The sequence below is a fragment of the Acanthaster planci genome, linkage group LG09, assembly GCF_054643075.1.
Source record: "Acanthaster planci isolate LZ-2023a linkage group LG09, COTS_SCS, whole genome shotgun sequence".
In the NCBI taxonomy this organism is placed as follows: Eukaryota; Metazoa; Echinodermata; class Asteroidea; order Valvatida; family Acanthasteridae; genus Acanthaster; species Acanthaster planci.
This window is the reverse complement of record NC_141785.1, coordinates 151234-172429: the sequence shown is the minus strand read 5'-3', so window position 1 is coordinate 172429 and position 21196 is coordinate 151234. Positions and strand designations below refer to the sequence as shown.

The following is a 21196-nucleotide window of genomic DNA, read 5'->3' as shown; positions in this document are numbered from 1 at the left end:
ATTCATTGTAAATGATCTGTCGCTCACAGTAAATTCTCTGTCAGTTTGTTTGGTATTCAAATTTTGTAAGTGGGGGCATGCCCAAGTTTCTCTTCCCCAGAATTGCTGCACAATAAGCATGGATCACTTTGTGCTTTGGCTGTAACTGATGACCTTCTTAAACAGTTTTCATCTATGAGGGCAATCTTATTTACATTTAATACAGTTGACCGCATTGATAAGAGCACATTAATACAACATCCTGCTAATTATAGCAAGGAAATTCTCAGATCTCAATCCTTTATTTTTCATTCCTGATAATACAAGGCTCCTGTTATAACATCACAATCTGCAAAGTCCACAGGACCTCTTATGAATGAGGTTCAACTGCAAGAGGAAAAACAAAGACAACACTCATCTGATGTAACAGTGGATGTTAGGCCCATACCTTTCAAAGTCAGGGGTGCTGAAAACAACTGAAAAAGGCATAAGGAAGCTGAACTGTGGAAATCTCCTATACTTTTGTACACAGCCAGTGAGGGAAAAAAGCTAAAATCCACAACAGCTGAAATCAGCTAAAAAGCTGAGAATCTCACCCCTGCAAAGTATGTTTATACTCGTGTTAAGCATTCAGAGAGTGGATCGTCAGTTTACTGTTATACCACTATGGATCGTTTCCTGTTTCCGAGGGAGAACATAGAAGATAAGTTTTCATTAATTCATAAGGTGTAATACATGTACAGAAATTTCGTCTGAATGGAGACTCTGCTTTTACTGTTTGCTAGATACTGTAACTTTTGTGGCTAAGTATACACTTAACAAAACTGCATTCTGGTGGCACAGCTTCTGTTACAGTGTATATTACCTTTGGCACCCTTTCATTTTCCTCTTTTATGATAAAAATGCTTATCAATTTTGCTAGCTTTTGTTACAAGAGCAAGAACATTATTAAGGAATGACCTATAAAATGGGATTTTTTGCTGATATCTTTCCACTGGTTGATAACCATCACAGAAGCCAATCTCTGATAGTCTCATTCTCATAGGTTGGGACTTTGTGATGTCTGGTGGTCTATGTCAAAAGAAGACGTCCACAGCACTTTGGTAAAGACAAGCTGAGGTAACCCTGCTGTAACTGAAATTGAGCAAGGCATGAAAACTATCTGAGGCCATTTGTGGCCAGAATTTTTCTTTGGCAGTGTTTGGTTCTATCGAAGGCTCAGTATATTTTATTCTGTGATTTGACTGACACAGCAATAGCTTCATTTTGTCATTGGGCAAAACCCAAACCTGATGGCAGCTTGAGGGAGAAAATAGTAGCATCAGTGCACGGAGTGGGAAGTTTGATCAGGCTCTTTCTCAATGGTCAAGAAACATTTATAGAGCAAAAGAAACTTAGTTTTGACAATGTAAATTAAACTTGAAATGAAATGACAATCTTGTCAGAAAAAATACTGCGGTTAAAAACATGAAGCTTTGAGAAAATATCTGAGTGCTGGATTAGCAAATTAAAAAAAACAAAGATGACAAGATACAGTTCATGGAATGCAGGGTGCCAATTGGGCAGGTGTACTCAGCATACTCTTTCAAATTTTGCATAACAAAGATATTTTGTCATGTGATGTAATTCAGCTTATAAAGCGCGTCAGCCAGTGGTTGCTGAGGACAGGGTACTGTAGACAGATTCTGCAAAGTCACAGATGTTCATTTTTGGAGCTTGCCCTGACGATAGCTTGGCAGCCTTCTGAGGACAGTCCAGGCTCAAGAATCAAAACTTCTTGGCAGGCCAGCGGTGGCGAACTCTTGCAAGCAGGTGTGTGCAGCAACTGGCAAACAGTCCGGACAGAGACAATTCTCTGCCGAGTCTTGGCTCAGCAATGAAAACTCTTAGGCAAACACCAGTGTCAGCATAGGTGCACTCCAGCACCCCGTCCATGGGCTCCTGAAGGAAAAAAAAAGTTGATTATATGAAATAAAATCAACTTTTGATAAAATAAGAACTTTTAGATTACAAATATAAGGAGCAAATTCTGAGGGTCCTGATCTCTTGAATTCTTTTGCTCCTCTTCAATTATCCAGCCCATTCATTACAACGTTCTGGTTATAACAGGATATTTTAGTCAGACCTAGCAACCTTGTTTGTAATGAGAGCCAACTGTAATGGTTTCTTAACTCAGTGGTAGGAGATAAACTCTTCATACAAAACACCTTTGAACTTGAATACCAGCCTTGAATACCATACATAAAAAATATTCCGTCAAGAACCATTGGTACCTCGGGTATTCCCACAGCTCAAAAATGTTCACAAGTTATGAGGAACAAAGGTAAATTTTCACTTTCCATGCAATCCAAAAAAAATCGATATTTAGTTTCTGCAAAACTGAAAGTGTTCCAGTTGAGACACCACAAGTCCCTGCAAATCCATCACAAGTTCATCAAAAACTACGCTGTCTTAGGCCCAGTCATACACTATTCCAACGAACTGTGACAAAGGCATTCCTTCGTCATTTGGGACTGGCTTTGTGAACTCAACTGGGCCAACCCAGTCAAATCTGGATGACTGCAACTGCATTTATGATACCATACTGGCTTTTTCCCGATCAGGATCTTTACAGGTTTTCCAAAAGTCTTCACAATGAGAGGAACTGACTGCAATGAACTCACGTAACACACTGCTTAGGAAGGAGGCATACGTTGCACTGCCGGTGACTTTGCCGACCTTGGCAGGGTTTTTGCGAACTGTTGAGACTGTGAATGCACTGCCCGCTGCAACATCACCTGGTCCTGTGACATCCACTTCAACAACATGCCAGTCTGTCAAGCTGCCAAGAATGAATGCCCAGGGAAACAGGTTGACACATTGTATAACTAAGTGCTTTTCAGTTTAAGAACTGAGCTATCAGCCTTGTTTGAAGTTTTGTTTGGCAGAATGACATACATGTAAGTATTGCTTGAGTGTATACCAAGAGAGCAATGTCTCTTGGGAAGTGTTGGCTATGGAAGGAGCCAGTGGTAAGAAAAGTTCTTGGCATTTCAAATAGTGTGCTCTGTTTATCTTCAGGAAACTGCTAGGGTGGCATGATTACAGCTGGTTATAGATGACTGAAATAGTCCAGATTATGTAGTGGGGGATCCTGGGACAAGATGCTAACTATTGAGGTGTGGTGGAGGGATGTTAGGTGTTTATTGGTGCGTGTCAGTATCTAACTGGTTGCCTAATGGAAGAAGTTGGAAAGGAAGGGGTGTGGAAGGAGGGAAGTAACTGCAAGGTATAGGTGACGGGGGGGGGTAGGGAAGAGGACCCAGATGTAGCTGAGGTTGAAGCCAATGTCTTGGAAACGGTAGTGTCTATAACAATCTTTACTTCCAACAGCCCTCAGTTTTATCGACACCTATCTTCGGTCACTAACTGCAACAAATGTAAATTATCTTTGACTGAACAGAAGTGCAGAAAAAAGCACACCACTGCCAGTAGGGCGACGGCAAAAAAGGGTGCAGTTGAAGACAGCAAATTAACACCATATCTCACAGGAGATAATACAACATCATATGGAAGAAAATGCTCACCTAGGATCTGCCAGAAGTCGCCCTTGCACCTTATCAAAGCCAAGATTGTGTGCAGCCATGGCTGCGGCTGCCATAGTGTTGACATTGTTGGGAGCCAGAGGGCACAAGGAACGCACTGGACCTGAGGAGGTAAATTCCAGCCAGTCAAGTTATGCCAGCTCTTACGAAGGTCATAGCTCCACAAGGAGAACTTAGTAAACCAAATTCCTCTGCAGCCAATTTCCTGAAATTTGGAATAACCTGTGCCATGCATTAACTTTATGACACCAATTTATTGCAGAGCTGTTTAATGTACTTACAACATATTTCACAAAAAGTCGCTTAATTGCAAAAATTGTAATTATATTGGAAAACTTGGGGGACAACTCTAGCTTTTATGATGGCTGTTACGTTGCAATATTTCAGCAGGCTTTAAACAGTTATTACACTAACCCTGCCTGCCATTTTGCAACACTAATCATCTTTTCTTAATCAGAACTGTGAAACAAATCTTGAAGTTCTCTCACAGCCAAACAAGGTTTTCATCATTCCCAAAGTCAAATCTATGCATTTCTCATATAAACCTTGATCTGCTGAGCCATGATAAACCTTGATCAGCTGAGCTATGATAAACCTTGATTGGCTGAGCTCTGATAAACCTTACCACAAACATGCTTATGCCATACTTAAATGAAATGATTCACAATCTGTGTGCAAAATTCTCCCTTTTCATGAATTTTGCATTTGAATATTTGAATTAAAAAAAAAATCAAATATTCGATTGAATATTCGGATATTTGCACAGCCCTAGCAATTTACATGTACATGTACACAAAAAGGGGTACAAGTGAGGTCACACCATGACACCAAATTACATTAATCAACTACTAGTTAGTTTCACTGGACCCAATGCAAAAAAAGACATCTTTGTAAAATTTCTGAACGGATATTCTGCACTTTGTAACAAATATCACACATGCCCTATGTACTTCACTCACCTGTCAAACCAGTTAGTCATTAATTCATGGTAATTGTTTTTCATTTCATTTAGATATCTAATAATACTGAAACTGTATATTTGAGAAATACGAGTTTCACCATTATTTACAGGTGGAAGCATGGAAATTGTAGAGTGCCCTATTCTGCATGAGTTAGATAACAAAATTTCCCATCTTCAAATATCCATGTGTTTACAGCAACATGATTTGAACTGTTTGTGATGTTGCCTCCTCTTTTTATTACCTTCATACAGCACTGTTTCACAATCTGTGACTGCATCATTCTTGTCTTTCAAAGGACTGTTCAACTTGAAGCTGTTGGGGTGTTTCTTCATTGTAACAGTCAATGCCTGTGATGGCAAGCAGCATAGGAAAACAATCAATTTACGTAACAGGTTGAAAACAGGGCCCTTTGTTTCAATATTTGTTTTCTTTGTTGTTTTATCACTAGAACTTGTACCATTTTTGTAGTTGTGCTTTCTTTATCCCCACAGTAACATCACTATTTCCTTCAACTCAAATTGTGTGAACCTGCTCTTTCCATAATGTATACTTTCAAGAAATATTTGCAAGCAGCTCTAGTTGTAGTATTAAATCATCATGAGTCTGGCCAACAGTGCACAGCAAGGTGTAAGGAAACAATGAAATTTCAAACAAAAAATCTAACCGATGAAAAAAGCTGATTCAGCATGACTCTGCACTTTTTAAGAGAAACTTCAATCCATTTTTAAGTTGGGCAAAGTTTTTGATATTTTTTTCTTTTCAATATGGTAGGTGTGGTTCTTTTCAGAACCACACATACTCATAAGAGAAATATATTCCTTCACATGGTGCTACCGCAAGCCTTTCCACCTGTTGCAATATGGTAGGTCTTAAATATTGCAAGAACATCATTCTAGCCTATTCAGAACTTAAGATTCAAAGTTCTTACAAGGTCAATAGGATAATATCATATTGGACCACTAACCTTCGCCTTGTGCAGTGAGTTAAACCAATGAAACCATGTCACAGTGTAGAGCAGGAAAGTTTTGTGACCAGAGTTTGGTGATGTTGTAAAAAGAGTCTCCTCAGGTGAGTGTAAGATCATGAATTTTGCAATAAAGGCAACACAGCCTGAAGCCTTTTTTGTGCACTGCACAAACACCAGAAAACCTTGCTGTCTTACCTGTAATGTGCCCCTATCAGCCATCTTTTGAATGTCGCTGCTACCCCACAAGGCCCCACTTGGAATGTACAACCCATGATGCTTTGCAGCTTTTCGGAGCTTGTCTTCTACTTCCTGATTGGCCAAAGCTGTGGGTGACCCAACCTTAGGGAAGGTAAAGAAACAGAAGTTAATATTGTTTGAATCATGTCTGTTTGGGGGGCAGTCACAACTTGAGCACAGGGCATTCTGTAAACTTATTGGGCCAGTATTTTTTATGTATCGGATTATGAACAAAACATGGTTTTTTTTCATTTTTTCCCACAATTAACTTATCTGGAGTCAGGGAGAACATAAAATTGTATTTAGTTCATTTTTTTGTTTCCAAAACACTGAAAAAAAGTTGTTTGAATCCCATTGATGGTACAGTTGCCCTTATGTCCTTGAGCAGGGCATTTTGCTACAACTACTTCTGCTAGCTAGTCAGTATTGTATTACATGTTACTGCAACAACAGATTTAAGCTATGAATGGCTTTTCCATCTGGCCCACAGATTTGGAATAAAGAGTCAAGATCTAGCAGGTATCTTTCCCAACTAGTCACAAACACAGTGGTTTCAAGTATTAGGCTGTGTCTTCATTAGTCTGAATACCACATCAGTTCTTCCAATAGAGTCAGGGAATGAACATCTGTCCTGCTGTCCTTACGATCTTTGACTATGAATTGACTTCATTTAAGTATGTAACTGCAAACATTGGTCTTGTGTTGCAAGATTTGGCCAACTAGGGAGAAGGCCTCCTGTAGAATATTTACCATGTAATCTGCAACAGCCAGAAATGCTTCTCCATACTGGCTTGATATGATAGGATGGGCGACTTCTACAATTAAATCTGGCTTCCTTTTTAAAGAAAAACACAATCAGTCAGCACACACTAGTGACCAATTTGTTTGGGCATTGAATTGACTGGAAGTAAACAGAAAGTACACGGTAAACGGTATACAAACAGCAATATTCACAAACATATTTCAGGTCATGATTGATTCAAGATTAAACAACAGCAACCCACAACTCACCCAAGAAAAGTCTGATTTGATGAGAACACCATATTTTGAAAAGCAGAAAGCAAAAACTATTGAACGGGAAGACCAGAGTAGTAATTTTGTCTTTTCCATAAAGACTACAAAATATTTCCTTGGCTTTAACCTCTGTGAATACTGACAAAATACTCATAAAGTCACACTCACTTTCCTATGAAGCCAGTGTGTGGATCCACAGTGTACTGGGCACCAAGGAAAGCACCCATGTAAACAAAATGTGGTCTCATCAGTGCAGAGGTTGATTAAAAGTGGCTGTCGTTTCATTACATGTACATGTAACTTAGTGTTTATCATTTCTGGTAATGAAGCAAGGTATTCCATGAATGTGCCCTTGGCACTGTAGCTCCTTATTCTGAAGGAGATTGTGAAAGGGAGACTATGAGAAGCAGATACCGTGTTAGGGATGGTATGGAAACCCCAGGAAATGTTCTGTGTAAAACCTAGTCTTGCTCCAAGACTGGTTTTACTGTTTTGGCTCATGCACTGTGCATGTGACATGCACTGGCGAGCACAGCCGAATAGCAATATCAGTAGAGGGCAGTGGGCACTATATTCACGGGAAAACCAGTCTTGTAGAATCTGGCAAGCTTAGCCGAAAAATTCTGAGCATACCTCACACACTCAAGTCCATGAACAATAATGCCCTACACACTGCCGAAGACCACGTTCCATGCTGACTACGGTTTTCGGCAGTGCGCATGAGCACTTATTCATGATCAGGCAGGGACAGAAAACCCTTTCCACATTAGTCTCAGTAGGTGGGATTTCAACCACAGAGATGTAAGGAGAGGAAAGTAGCACTATGTCAACCAACTATGGTGTAAATCTCATCAGGGGATCATTCTCAGAAATGTTTCTTCTGAGATGAATGAGAGTTACCATGGCATTACTTTACATATGTCCAATGTAACATCAACTGCCAAGTTATTAGTATCCAAAGATATACTTACCGGTCAGCAAACAAGGACAGGTCTTCTAGTATATGATGTCCTGCCACCGTTTCATGCGTGGTCAACGATGTTCTGTTCCAAACAAAAGCAACCTCTTGATCTGCACTGTCTTTAATTGCCTGGTAAAGATACTGCCCTGTAGTGTGTGATGAACAAGATTAGAAAATAGTTTACATGCATGCACTTGGCTTTCATTGACAGCCATTATCAAGTGACTGGCAGCCCAAAAGACTAAGAATTATTTCTAGCTAACTTGGGACATATAATGTATTGTATTACTATTAGCGTTGGGATCAGGTCAACTCGGACCCAAACCAAGTTGGACCCATTCCAACTTGGACCCAGTAAAACTCGGACCCACGCCAACTCGGACCCAATACTAACTCGGACCCACGACCATCTTCCCACAACCAACTCGGACCCACGCCAACTCAGACCCATCTTGAGTCAACTCAGACCCACTGTGTCTTATGGTTGCACTACACCACATACGTGCCCGTAGACTGAAATAGCGCCAACTCTTGAACCTTGTGAAGAGGTTGGCCTTCATTTTTTCCGCTGGAAATTCAAGTTTGTTTTTTTTGCTGAAAAATCAAGATTATAGCCAGATCCATCACTTTTCCTTTCAATTTTATGAACTTTTTTTAATCCCCTTTTCCCGAAGATACCCCCCTAATAGTAGTAAAACTATGTGCTCAGCTCTGAATGTAGCCGTCCGCCTTTATCTAAAATAGGCCCGCAATGTGGGGCTTTTCGTGAAAGAAATACTCTGAACTGGAAACTATCAATCCCAAATTCGGGATTTATATAAATAATTCTATGATCCCTCGTGATTATGGTACGTCTTGTAAAAAAAAAAGTGGGATCACAAAATAGATGAGCTCGCGGGCAGACATACGATGCTTCAAAGCTGTCTCCAAGTTTAAGACAATAGGAAATATTCCACATTTTTATTTTAAAATGACTTGATTTGTGTTGTTCGAAATTACCAACCTATTTACGCTATCTGGACAGTCAGTTTAGGACTGTATGGATGAATTCCTCCATTTGCCTTAATTTTGCCGGTATTCAGGGGGGGGGTGAGGATAGGGCAAGGTGGAGGTGTAAGACTTGCCAGGCCAAAAAAATTGAAAAGTGAGGTGGGGGATAACACCATGAGACACTATAAAAGGTCAATGTTCGTGACATTGATGCATATCTGCAGTATCTGTTGTACGTATGCAGCATCTCTTATGTACATCAGAAGGGCCTATCTGTGGCTTTTTCATGCAACAAAAACTTTGGGGGCTGTTTGGTGAAAGTTCATTCGATTTCTTCTGGTGATCTGGAGTGCCAAAAAAACTTCGGAGAAAGGGCGTCAATGATTTGGTACTGTCAATCACACTCCAAAAGCTGCTCCCATTGGTTGTCCCAAGCTCCCACTCCCCGATCATAGGGTTTCAGAAATGGAAGGTGACAAAATCAGTCTTTGTGGTCAATCACGCCGGTACCTCGGAAGCCAATAACCGATTAAGATTCCAGATTACAAGCGGCAAATAAGACATCGAAGAAAATGTGCCTCCATGAGAATACGACGCTCGTCGGTTACTTATCACTTGTTCCAAGACATCATTCACTGATATCAAATCTAGTCCTGTACGGTTTTCAACCACAATGCCTGTTCAGACTCAAAAACTGTTTCCCTGCATTACGTGTAGAGAGGATGTTACATCTCGGCAGCATGCAGTGCAAAAATGTCATTTACCAAATGCTAAAATGTAAAAGTGGACAAAATCAAAATTTTCAATGAGTTAATCACGCTCCTAGGGTTGGGTCCGAGTTGGTCGTAGGTCCGAGTTGGTTGTGGGTCCTAGTTGGTCGTGGGTCCGGGTTAGTATTGGGTCCGAGATGGCATGGGTCCGAGTTGGTTTGGGTCCGAGTTGACTCAAAATCTTAGCGTTTGTATCCACCTTGAGCAGAAGTCCCAGAGTATGACAAAGTAGTGACTTGAGTTCTCGAAGTAAGCGTAGATCATCATGATGATGATCATCCGTGTCACACGACAGCAGTAATGAGGGTGCTAAAAGAGTTGATCAACTGCATTTTTCTCAATTTCAGCCCAACATATCTCATCCAAGAAAGTGCTTTAGAATAGATTTACCTAGATGACCAAATCCAACAATTCCGACTTGCCGTTTAGACATGTTAGATGCCGACCAGGCTGAAATTGGCACGAAATTCGGGCCGGATTTTCGGCTAGCCTGATTTTGGGCTGGACGCTATTTTTACGGCTGCAAGCGAGCAACCCTTCACGTAACCGGAAAATTCTACGGAGGCCGATCACGGCATAGCAGAAAGAGCCCATAAACGTCCACAAACAAATTACAGACAAAAAGTAATGTTTAAATAAATCCTTCGCCGGAATGTATCTTAGCTATGAAACAACGTGAACAACTGAGATTTTTTTTCACAAACAGGAAATACAGACGGAATGTGTACGAAAAAACACTAAGCCTTCATGCAAAATGGATGAGGGCGCTAGTACAGACAATAATGGCCCCAAAATAATGCCTTCGCGAACGGGTTCGCAATTTGTATACTGTCAGTTTCTCTTCTATTAAGGAAGTTGGAGGCACATGAACTCCGTGATTTCTAAAGAAGCATGGAATTTAATTGCAAAAATATAAAAGAGTGCTGGAACTTATTTAGAAAGTGTGAAATGCGAAAAAGCAAAAATCGAAATCGCTCAGCCCAATTGATTTCAGGAGTCAGCGCACCCGATTAGGAACAAAGACGGGGAAAATCGCTTTCATCGCTGATGTCCGTTTTCAAACGATTTTGTACCATCCTAGATTTCAAAAAAGTGTGATTTTCTCTTGAGGAATGTGTAGGGGGGACCCCTGGGCACACTTAATTAGCGCCCCGAATGATTCGGCCCACAGCCTGTCTCAGCCCAATTGATTTCAGGAGTCAGCGCACCCGATTAGGAACAAAGACGGGCGCTTTCAGGGCCAGCCTTGTTGACATGCGTTACCTATCTTTTATCGTGGCCTCGGAGGAGACCGCTGTTGCTTTGTAAGTCATGACAAATGAAACTTCAAATTTCATGAAACTCACCTATACACTTTTTTCCCCCTTGGTACCCCCAACAGTGCATGACAACTTAAAGTAATCAATTTTTCTGTCCATGTTGTTGCCCCCCTATATTATATCCTTATTAAAACACATTAGCCACAGGCCCTTTTAATGTTGCTGAAAAACATGCGTTGCTCTGTTAAATCTTATTCACTGCAGCAAGCTTGTTATAATAATTAAATTAAAATCCGGCCCGAATTTCGTGCCAATTTCAGCCTGGTAGATGCCGTGGCCATGTTCATGGCACTAGTAGTACTAGTATTAGTCTAGTCATCACCTCCCTCGCTCGTTGCATTGCTTCCTGAGTAGCAGTCCGTCGTATACGACGGACCGTACGCGTTCGGTGCGGTTGAGTGATTTTTTTCCGTACCATGCATCAGCTATCTTGTTGAGAGCTAGGTCTTCGCTCCATTGGAAATGGTGGAGACGCGCAGACAACAGACCTAGCCGTAGCTCTGCAAGGCCGTTGCGGACACGGCCTAAATATGCATAGAGTTGTGTACAAATGGTCATACATGACGCATGCGGTTCAGAGCTGCGCGGCGCTATACAATCTTTGGTTCAGAGGTCAAGAGATACAGAATCGGCACCTCGATGTGTTGTATATGCATGATTTGTGTACATGTATTCTGTACACGTACTGTACATGTACATATATGGTAAACACAATGAATCAAGCAACTTGTGGTACGTTAAAAAAAGCGCGTCCGGTTGCGGCCGGCTCACTTCTAGGCTTGCGCAGTGCGCGTGAGCCGGCTGTGCAAACATGATGCATGGCCGGAAACCAGACTACTCTTGTATTATTTTCAACGGTTGTTTCATGTGGCATTTTGTAGAAAGTATAAACATTAAATAGTTAAATTTATAGTCTCGTTCATTTTTTTCGTGTAGAAGTTTTATTTTAAAAACCAATTAATATTGAAAAAATACATGCATCTAGGAAATGGTTATTTTTTATAACATTTAATTAGAAATAAGAGCAAAAATTATTGAAACACTGATAACTTGTGCTAAAGCAGTGGGTAAACTGACGTTGCTATGACTCCATTTTAATTACAGAAAGGTCAACGAACTTAAAAAATTCAGTCTGTAGACTCCATATGATGATCGAGTCCATCCAGTGCGTTGAGCTGAGAGTGAGAAATTGATTTTGCCTCAGATTTTGTAATTTCATCGGCCCGTAATTTCACAAAAATTGTGCAGAAGACCCTAACTGACGTATTCCAGGTTCAGCTTACAAAAGTAAGTTTCAACAGTTGTGGAAACTGACTGAATTTTAGATGCCTCGTGTTCCTTCCCCCATCATGTCCATGCTCAGTCTCACCCAAGTCTGCTGTCACAGTCATTTTTTGTGTATGGCAGCTGTCAGACTGGTTAGGGACACCTCTTTTTAGAGCCTGTGCCTATCATCATCAGTCTAAACTTACCATCGTAGCCTCAGAGAGTCTTCCTTCGTTAAGAGTTCCATATATGGACAACACTTGATGCCCCTGTCATGCCTGTGCACAAACCTACAAGACTTGTCTGAAAAAAGTGTTTTCTAATGCTTGGGAATTTTCCTCGCAAAATTTTACTTTTACTTTTTTAGGATCTATGTTATCACTTTCTGATGGCTGTCAGCGTCATGAAATTTTGAGGGAAAATTAGTGTTGTCGTATATGGAACTTTTTCCCTTTGTAGTTTTACACAATCAAAGGAATAAGGAACTTTTGGGGGAGGACGTCACCACAGAATAATCCTTACCATTTCGACAGTTGACATGATTGAACTTTAGTATGACAGTGCCGAACAAGTCTTATCGCTATAGTAATACTGCATAAGTGATTTTGCACAGAGGCCTTGTGGGAAGGAAAAAGGGGCAATGTTTGCCCCTTTTCCCTTCACACAATGCCTTTCTTCCATTGTGCAAAATCACCCATGCAGTAATACTAGTGAGAAGGCGTATTGATAGTGGACAGTTCCGGGTTGATAATTAGATAACAATTAACTATGTACATGTGTGATGCAACCAAGCTTGATTAGTCATGACTGTATCCGCTTCGTAAGTGTGACATCACTTCAGTTTAAACCACGTCCACCGCACATGCACTGCACATAGAGTTACATGCATTGATCGCCGTTTACATGGAACTGGAAGTTAACGTGCAAGTTCAGTGATTGTCCAATGGGAGCCTGCAAATCGGGGCGCGGCTGCCTTTGTGATGAGGTCATTTACAAACCGGATACAGAGTCAAATCCACATTACAAGTGGCCTGCCTTAACTTAGACCCGTAAACAGGGCCCTACATACACGTAAGGCCCTGCTTACGAATCTAGCCTTATTCACCCTCTACAGGGTATTGTTCTCACTTGGGTAAGAGTTTCATCTCCAGACATCACTTATTTTCCCTTGCAGTGGTTTATTAGCCATCAGAATGATAACATTTTGTAACAAATCAAATTAAGCACTGAAAATGTTGAACCATTTACTTAGAAAATGCTTAGAATTTTGCAGACCAGTGTCATGGGGTGGTACGCAGGGTGTCAATTGATGTCCGGTTATGGAACTGTTTCCCCCACTTGTTCCAATGGTCCGAGTAGGTGAATTTAACAAAAATATGTAGTCAGTTCAAAAATGTAATGTGTGACCAGTTCAAGGCAAAATATTCACTTTGCCCAAATTATGCACTGATGTAGGCTTAATTTGTTTTTATCTCAAGTTGTTTGAAAATTTCTTACCAGTGAATTTTAATATGGTTATAGAACACATTTTTCAAATTCAATTCCACTCAAGTTTCTAAGTATCGATGAATGAATCCTGCACTGACATTAAGTTTAAAGTCACCTGGACCACTGATCTGCCCTTTTAGAAATCATGCCAAAGAAGGGCAAAAAGTCAGGGAAGAAAGGCAAGTTGGCCAAGATGACGGAAGAGGAGAGAATCCTCTACTTGGAGCAGAAGATGCTGGCAGAGGAAGAGATGAAGAAGAAAAAGGAAGATATGCTCAATCAGTTTTTAAAGGTATGTGATAAATCCTTTCACTTCTAGTGTCATCTATTCTGCGCATGCCTGGCTTCCAGATTCCACATGCTTTTCAGAAAAACTGCTGTAAACAGCTACATTTTCTTCTGGTAAAGAGTGTAGTGAAATCGGTCAATGAATTCCTTTTAGGCAAAGTAAAATTGCATATTAGTCTCCATGCTTGCTTCCTTTTTGGAAACTGCCTGAATTGTAAAAGACAAATTAACCACAAGAGAAATGGGCGAAAACGAGGAAAAAATGCTAACCAAGCCATATGAACATAAAATACCTGTGAGTGGCAACTTCCAACTTCATAGTTTGTTGACATCAATAGATGTCCTCACCCTTGACATCATGTAGTTGACCATGTGATACCTAAATGTGTTTGTATGGTATGGCAGCAATTGAATACATTCTTACCGATTCGTACATGTATACAGGTAGGCAGCTGTGCTTTAACATTCTTGGTGAAACTGTGGTACATACTAACAATCTCTCGTCACCTTTGTAAATAAGTCTGATTCTCTTGTCCAGCACCTCACTTTTCTTTGGGTGTCTGTGAATAGTAGAAACACCAATGATTGTTGGAAATTATTAAAAAACTCATGATGAAAATAAATAGCTCTTCCACCAGATTCCTCATCTTTTTTTCGTAAACCAGGATGCTACATGAACTTTTTATCACTTGGTTGTAAATTTGATGTGTTTTTGCAAACAATTAATATACATGTATATGACTTTTTGACAAATGCTAAGGCCAAAACATTTGATAACTCTCAAATTACGTATAATTTTTCCACGCAAAGATTTCTTTACAAACCCATATTAAAAAAAGAGTTATGCTAAATTAGTTGAATTGCAGTCTGAGTAATCCAAGGTAAGGATCAGGTCATACCAAACTAGGTTACTACATATAATCCCCTTTGAAGAGCACAGCCCACCACATAGCTATTTGTATTCATTATGTAAAGAATGAAACTGGTGGCTGAAGTTCTTTGTTTTTATACTCCTAATGCCAAAATACTTCTGAACTTCTTGTATTTAATAGGACAAGCTGGTTAAGGAAGAGAGAAACACCCGATTCAACATGTACAAGATCACCCACCAGTGGAGGAATATCATGCGTGCTGCCAAGTCTAAGGAGCTCAAGAGAGATATCGAGATTCTCAGCCAGACCTTTGAGAGGGTGGTGGACCGCAAAGACAGCGTCATCAAATCATTAGCCAAGGATTTGTCAGAAGCCGAGGAGCAATATTCGATGGCACTCAGGAGTCATCTGCAAAACATGGATGCCCTCATAGGTGAGGAGTTGTCATAGTAACAGAAGATCTAATTACAGCTAAGTGGGCAATTCACTGCTGGAAATAGTCAGTAAATTCTATTGGCCAGCTTGGCACAGGGAACCTGAATTATTTCTGTTTGTATGGGTGGAAGTTTCACAGGTGCATTGTTTGCCGTTTTTCTTGACCCTGTTGTCTTCTTTCCACCGCATTGCATGCCCCAAGCTACACAAAATTTCTGCAAGTTGTATTGGAACATTCACTCAGATGCAAACTCTGGCAAGTCGGCATTTTTATGTTGACTATAAACCTGAAAAATGGCCTCTCTGTGGCAAAGACTTGGTGGAGCGCTGTATTTTGAATTGCTATTGGTCAGTTAGTAAAAGATATTGTTTTGGTCCCATGCCTTTGCAGAAGCATTTTTGCTGTTCATATTGCATAGATGTTGTTAAATAGCAATTCTAACACAGCAGTTACATTCCTTTAAATAATTTATGAGGCTAGTCCAACCATTGTTGACTGAATAATGTTCATCTAAAATCAAATAAAAGAGTGGATTTTTTTCCCATTAGGTTGATAGCCCCCATTCAGTTGTGTACTTTAAAGAATTTTGGTTTGCCCACGAAAATGTGCATTTGGAAAAAAATCAGCACAAAGTCTTGATTTATGACTCAGACCTGCAGAGGAGCCGGCTGGCCATTCTGAAGTCTGAATACGGCGCTGAGCAGGAGATCCTGATGAAGGAGTTTAACAGTGAGCGGAGCTTGATTATCGAGCAGCACCGACGGGAGATGAACGACCTGCAGGACATACTCTTTGCCATGGAGCAAAACAACAATGACAGGGAGAATGATGCCAAGCAGGAGTTTCAGAGCCTCAGGGATGAAATTAAGAACAAGGTACCTTGTGCAAATCAAGATCCATGTAGTTGCTGTAGAATCTCACTTTGACATAACTTCTAGTTGTGCATTTCAAATCTTTGGTAAAACAATTGTTCGATACAGTGATGGATAAAATTCGGGATGACATTTGACAAGTCAAACAGGTTGCCTCTTGTAGTGTTCTTAATGAACCCCTACACGGCGGGATTATTTTGACCGCAACTGCTGGGCTGTGGTATGCCCTGAATGGCGGGTTTTGTCCAGCAGCAGGCCCCATTGAGCTAGGAGCTGCATGGTGAATAGACTGTATGTGCATGTGTATGTTTCTGAAAGCCGACTCCGAGAATTCCAGCCTTGCTTGGCCACGAAGGCCACCTGCCAAACCGCAAATTCTCGGTTTGTGGCCCTGCGTGCTCTGCACACTTTGAATTACACAGTGAAAAGGCTCATTGTTCGGTGGCATGTGGCTCTACTCACGCTTCCCTATTCCCGTTGCCTCTTTTCAAAGTGGGGACTATTGTGAAGCTGGTGATTATGATGCAAATTCGGCCTTTTCATTTCTTGGCAATACACAAAGGCCAATCACCATATATACAAGAGCCAGGGTATGCCTTCTTTCACCATGTTCACTCGAGCGTGGACCGAGAATAATAGCTGAAAAGTGGGCTGATGATCTCAATTTTTATGGCAGCTCTTACCGTCATCCGTCGCGAAGGGGTTAAGAAATCTCACTGTGCTATCAAAACAATCCTGCTGAATACTGAACGACAATACATGTATAAGCATCTGGGTAGTACTCTACATTTGTAGGTAAAATCTGACACCCACCAAGGAAGATAATGTGCAAAATTTAGTCGCCCATTCAAAAGTAGGCAATATAACTGTAAGAACGGTCTGTAGCTTTTTTCATATCTGGTGATTATCTTTTGAAAATGAGCCCCTTTGTCGAGCTTACAACACACAATGTACAGTTGCTCACCAGACACTTGCCTCCTGTAATGGTGGCCAGTCCTTGGGAAACCATGTGGTCACATGGCACGTTGATGTCTTTTGGTTGGACCCTATTGCTGCTATGCATAGTGGACACACCATGCATTTGGACGGACATGCATCTTTGGACAAATTAAGTCTGTAGAAGTGGAGCTAGGTCCTCTTGTGAAATAACCATCTTGGACATGTTTCAGAATCTGGAAGAGAAGCACGCCCTGCGGATTCAGCTGGAGGGTCAGGTGGAGGACTTGTGGAAGCAGTTCCAGCAAGCTTTGAAGAGCTACAACGAGACCACCGAGGAGAGAAAGGCCCACTTTGAGACGCTGAAGGTCAAAGATGAGAAGAGTGCCAAGGAGATTGAGATGCAGATGAGGAAACTGCAGAGAATATCGGTAATTTCACAGCCAGGTCATCAGCAAAATAGTACAAAGCAGGAATCATTCTGCCTTCAGACCAGTTTAAGTCTTAATCCCAAGTCAGTGTCTGACCATTTCAGTCTGAGTTGTAAAGTCACAGAAACTCTGGTTTCATCAGTTCCCATTGTCAAGGACAAGTCACAGTGATTTGCATTGCAGTTTAGATGGCACCCTTTTTGACACCAAGGAAGTAAGATGAGGCAACCATTGTATGGCTGTCCTTTTTGCTGAAAATGCACTTATGCCAAAGAGTTATTTGTAATCTTCAGACCTATGTATGGCTTGTAGCTCTTGTTGCAGTGATGTCTGAATTATCAGTTGAAATGTAAACAAGACATTATTTACACTCCAGATTTGATATCACCATTACCAGAGGAGCTGTTTCCAATATTGAACCAGTCAGAATTGCACTAATTTCAAGGTTTAGAGAGGTATTGGACTCTTGATGTATATGTGGTTACCCCAAAATATGCTGATGTAGGACACCATTGCCCAGCTAAAGGGTAAGATGGCACAGAACTCTCGTGACAGTGAGGAACGTAACAAGGACCTTCGGGAGCAGCGAGAAGTCATTGCCGAACACTTCCACGAGCTGAAGAACCAGATGAATCGGTTCAGGGACAATGAGAGGGCACGCCTGACCAAGCTGACTCTGGACAGCAATGCAGCCATCAAAGAACTTCAAAGAAAAACCGATCAAGTAAGCCAATTAATTTCAAACTCTGTGCTGAAAGACGGAGTTTAACAAGGACTCGTTTTCTACTTCCACTATCATCAGTTGGAACAAACATCAACTAAGATACTCAGCAATCTCACTGTAGAAAGTTTTGATATCATTTATCTGCTTCAGGGCAATGTCATGGTAACAGAATGGCATTTTGACATATTTTTATACATGTATGTCAAAAGTGGTGTTGTGTGAATACTTTACTCATAAAATAAAACCTGGACTACTTACGTGCTTTGTCAAATACCAATTTTAAATGGAATTTAAATTTTTTCAAAGAAATTTTTACATTGTTATTGATGAATGTTGATGAAGTTGGTAATAAGATGACACAGTTTTATGTATTTAGCTTCATTCATTTTATGAGTTTGACCATTTTGATCAGTTCTGCTCTTCAGTATGCAAGTGCAGGTTTTGCAGTGTACAATATCTGATTCATTTGTTTTGCTGACTGAACCAGTGATGATAACGATAAGCACTGATATTTGGCATTGGTATAGAATGTGTTTACCTTAAAGATATTCAAGGTGTCATCTCAGTAACTAAAGAGCGTGGAGTGTCTTGATTTGAGCTTTGTCTGTAATTTGTTTTTATTGTGCTCAGGGTGAGAGGATAGTCAAATTATCGGAGCAGTGTCGTAAACTGGAAACAGAGGAGGAGAAGGTGCTTCCATTCTATGCTTCCAGTTTGACCCAGGAGGAACAGGAGGATGTACAGGCCGCTGTAGCTGAACCTCCCTCTGAGCCCCTTGCAGAGGTAGTAGGAGAACGGAAAGGGAACAGCTAGAGGGAAGGGTGTTAAGAGATCTAAGGGGGTGACTGATGATAAAAATTGGGATGTGTGTTAGGTTTATTGTTCTAGTTTTTACATTTAGGTTTGTACTGGTTGCCTTTGCATGTCTGTGAAGAAAACTAGTAAATCAGGCTGATCAGCATGAGATCAAATCAGAATACTGTTTTTGTTTCAATGTCCTTTGAAATCCTTCTCACAAAAACAAAACCAGCTGACTGAAATTTTGATTTCTACATTAGCCTTGTGGTTGGATTAAAAAAAAAAATTGGGGTCCTCGTGGGTTTTTCTTTGGTTGTGCCATTTGCTATTTGCTCGTCCCATTTGCTAATTCTTGATTTCAAATTAATTTGTTTTTAATTTTTCACAGATTATGCATGAGTACGTTTCGCTGGAGAACTTCTGGAAGCGTTACAACAAGGTGTTACTAGACAAGGTGGCCCTTGATAAGGAGAAGTCCACACTACTTGAGGAGAACAGACAGCTGCGGACAGTCCTGAAGCAGTACCTGGATGGCATCTCAGTCAATGATGAAATACTCAGCCAAGTTAATCCGCTCTTTGTGGTCAACCAGCGCACCAACGTCCAGTATGTTATCATACCAACTTATCATTTTATCCATTTCCTCCTTTCCTTGTTTATCTCCGCGGAAAACTTAGTCATTTAAAAATGGTTTCATTATGGTCCTGAATAAAAGAGACACAACTTAAAATAGAAAGATTTGGAAGCAAAACCAAAGACCAAATCAATACAGGAGATTCACAATAGTGTGCTGCCATGAGTTTGCAACACATTGACCAATCACAGTACACGAAATCTGTTGACCTAATGCGCATTTGGCAAGGGTCAATACAATTTCTCACATTGTGATTGGTCAACATTTTGCAAACTCTTGGCGAATCGCCCCTTTTGAAGTACATTAAAAACTAAACTAAACATCTAATGTTGCCACAGTGTGACTTACTTCACTCTGTGGTATTACTGAAGCATGTAGTGACAACCAGAACTGGCTGTGTTGCTGTGGTTAACACCTTTTGTATAATTATCAATTCTATATGGAAATCGGAATATGACATTTTGCTATTTCTAACAAGTTGTCACATTTTTTCTTCTGCTTTACATTTTCCAGGCTCTCGGTACCTGTTATGGACCCCCGAGTCAAGAGACCTACCCAGACAGTAGTGGAAGCAGCCCATGTCATCAAGCACACCATATAAAAGTCCCCTATGTTGGCTGTCTGACCAATCAGAGAGTGCGCAGAGGTCATGTGGTCTCGACTTTCAACCAATCACATAACAGATGTCAGCGCATCCTGCCTTGCATTCTTCCTTCAGAGAGACACGTTTGAGCAGTCTCTGAACATTCTGAATGTCAAACCAAAGAAATTGGATTATTCATCACACAGTTCTACTACGTCAGTGGGAGATTTCCCCAGGAAAATGCCACATTGACTTTTCATTGACGTTTCAATCGACAGGTTCCTCACAAACTAGCTCCTCAAATTTATTCTTCAGGCAAAACAGCCTTTTCTTTTTCAAAGTTACCCAGGTTATTTTCATAACCTTCAGAGTTTGCTTCGATTGAAACGTTCCTTTATTAAAATAAAAGCATATCTGTTGTAAATAGAAACTTCTCGTCTTATATGTCATCAAATAATTATTTTGGGCAAATTACCGGGTTTGCCAGTGTGAATCACTTTGTATTATAGATCCCATGTTTAAAGTATAAATGTGTACATATACATTGCAAAATGTGCAGTGAACTCTTTTGTGAAAACCTTGAATTATTTACTTAATAACAGAAACTTTAAGTAAATTCTTCATTAAGCTGAAAGAGGTGTGAATTTTCAGATATGTGAAACTGTAAAGTCAGAGACCTCCAAGTGTTGAAGGAGTTAATACGTCATTGCTGTCAACACTTCCAAGATGATCCCTAAATTCCTATGTGCAGTTGGTGACTTACTAACGGTCACTTAAATGGTAGACTGAAAAGCAAAGTAAAAGAAGGCATCTCTGTGTTAATTTTTTCTTGATTGGCAGAAGGCATTGTTGAATAAATTCATAGCACTGAGGAGACCTTCCCTCAGGTGAAGTTGATATTTACAATCAATGAGTCCTCATTACAGTGTAATGGAGTCCTTTATTTTAAAGCAAATTAGGGACTTTAAAAAATATATATGGAATATTTTATTAAGTTCATTCAATAATGAGATACATGTATACGGTAGCCTTCAGGACCACTGCCTTAATATTTTGGAGCTAGTGAAGTTATGATGGATCAAGAG

At 40.5% G+C, this 21196-nt stretch overlaps 2 protein-coding genes across 4 annotated transcripts; one reads left to right on the top strand and one right to left on the bottom strand.

Annotated features, from left to right (window-relative positions):
• Positions 1-262: 262 nt before the first annotated feature.
• Positions 263-14359, bottom strand: LOC110982300 (aspartate dehydrogenase domain-containing protein-like). Of its 3 annotated transcripts, XM_022240625.2 has the most exons (9): positions 11058-11358; positions 9855-9908; positions 7715-7850; positions 6480-6564; positions 5688-5831; positions 4767-4872; positions 3546-3666; positions 2643-2800; positions 263-1920 (listed from the first exon to the last, which is right to left on the bottom strand). In XM_022240625.2, the coding sequence occupies exons 1-9, from the start codon at positions 11068-11070 to the stop codon at positions 1883-1885; spliced, it is 855 nt and encodes a 284-aa protein (XP_022096317.2). In that variant the 5' UTR covers positions 11071-11358; the 3' UTR covers positions 263-1882. The 3 variants fall into 3 exon arrangements, with proteins under 3 accessions (XP_022096317.2, XP_022096318.2, XP_086997627.1); XM_022240626.2 differs by lacking the exons at positions 9855-9908; positions 11058-11358 and adding an exon at positions 14250-14359; XM_087141501.1 differs by lacking the exons at positions 9855-9908; positions 11058-11358 and adding an exon at positions 9099-9653.
• Positions 11895-21008, top strand: LOC110982298 (dynein regulatory complex subunit 2-like). Its single transcript, XM_022240624.2, has 9 exons — positions 11895-12070; positions 13678-13829; positions 14878-15130; positions 15785-16008; positions 17175-17372; positions 17878-18096; positions 18727-18879; positions 19283-19500; positions 20042-21008. Exons 2-9 carry the CDS (start codon positions 13683-13685, stop codon positions 20127-20129), a joined length of 1500 nt encoding a protein of 499 aa, XP_022096316.1. The 5' UTR covers positions 11895-12070; positions 13678-13682; the 3' UTR covers positions 20130-21008.
• Positions 21009-21196: the final 188 nt, after the last annotated feature.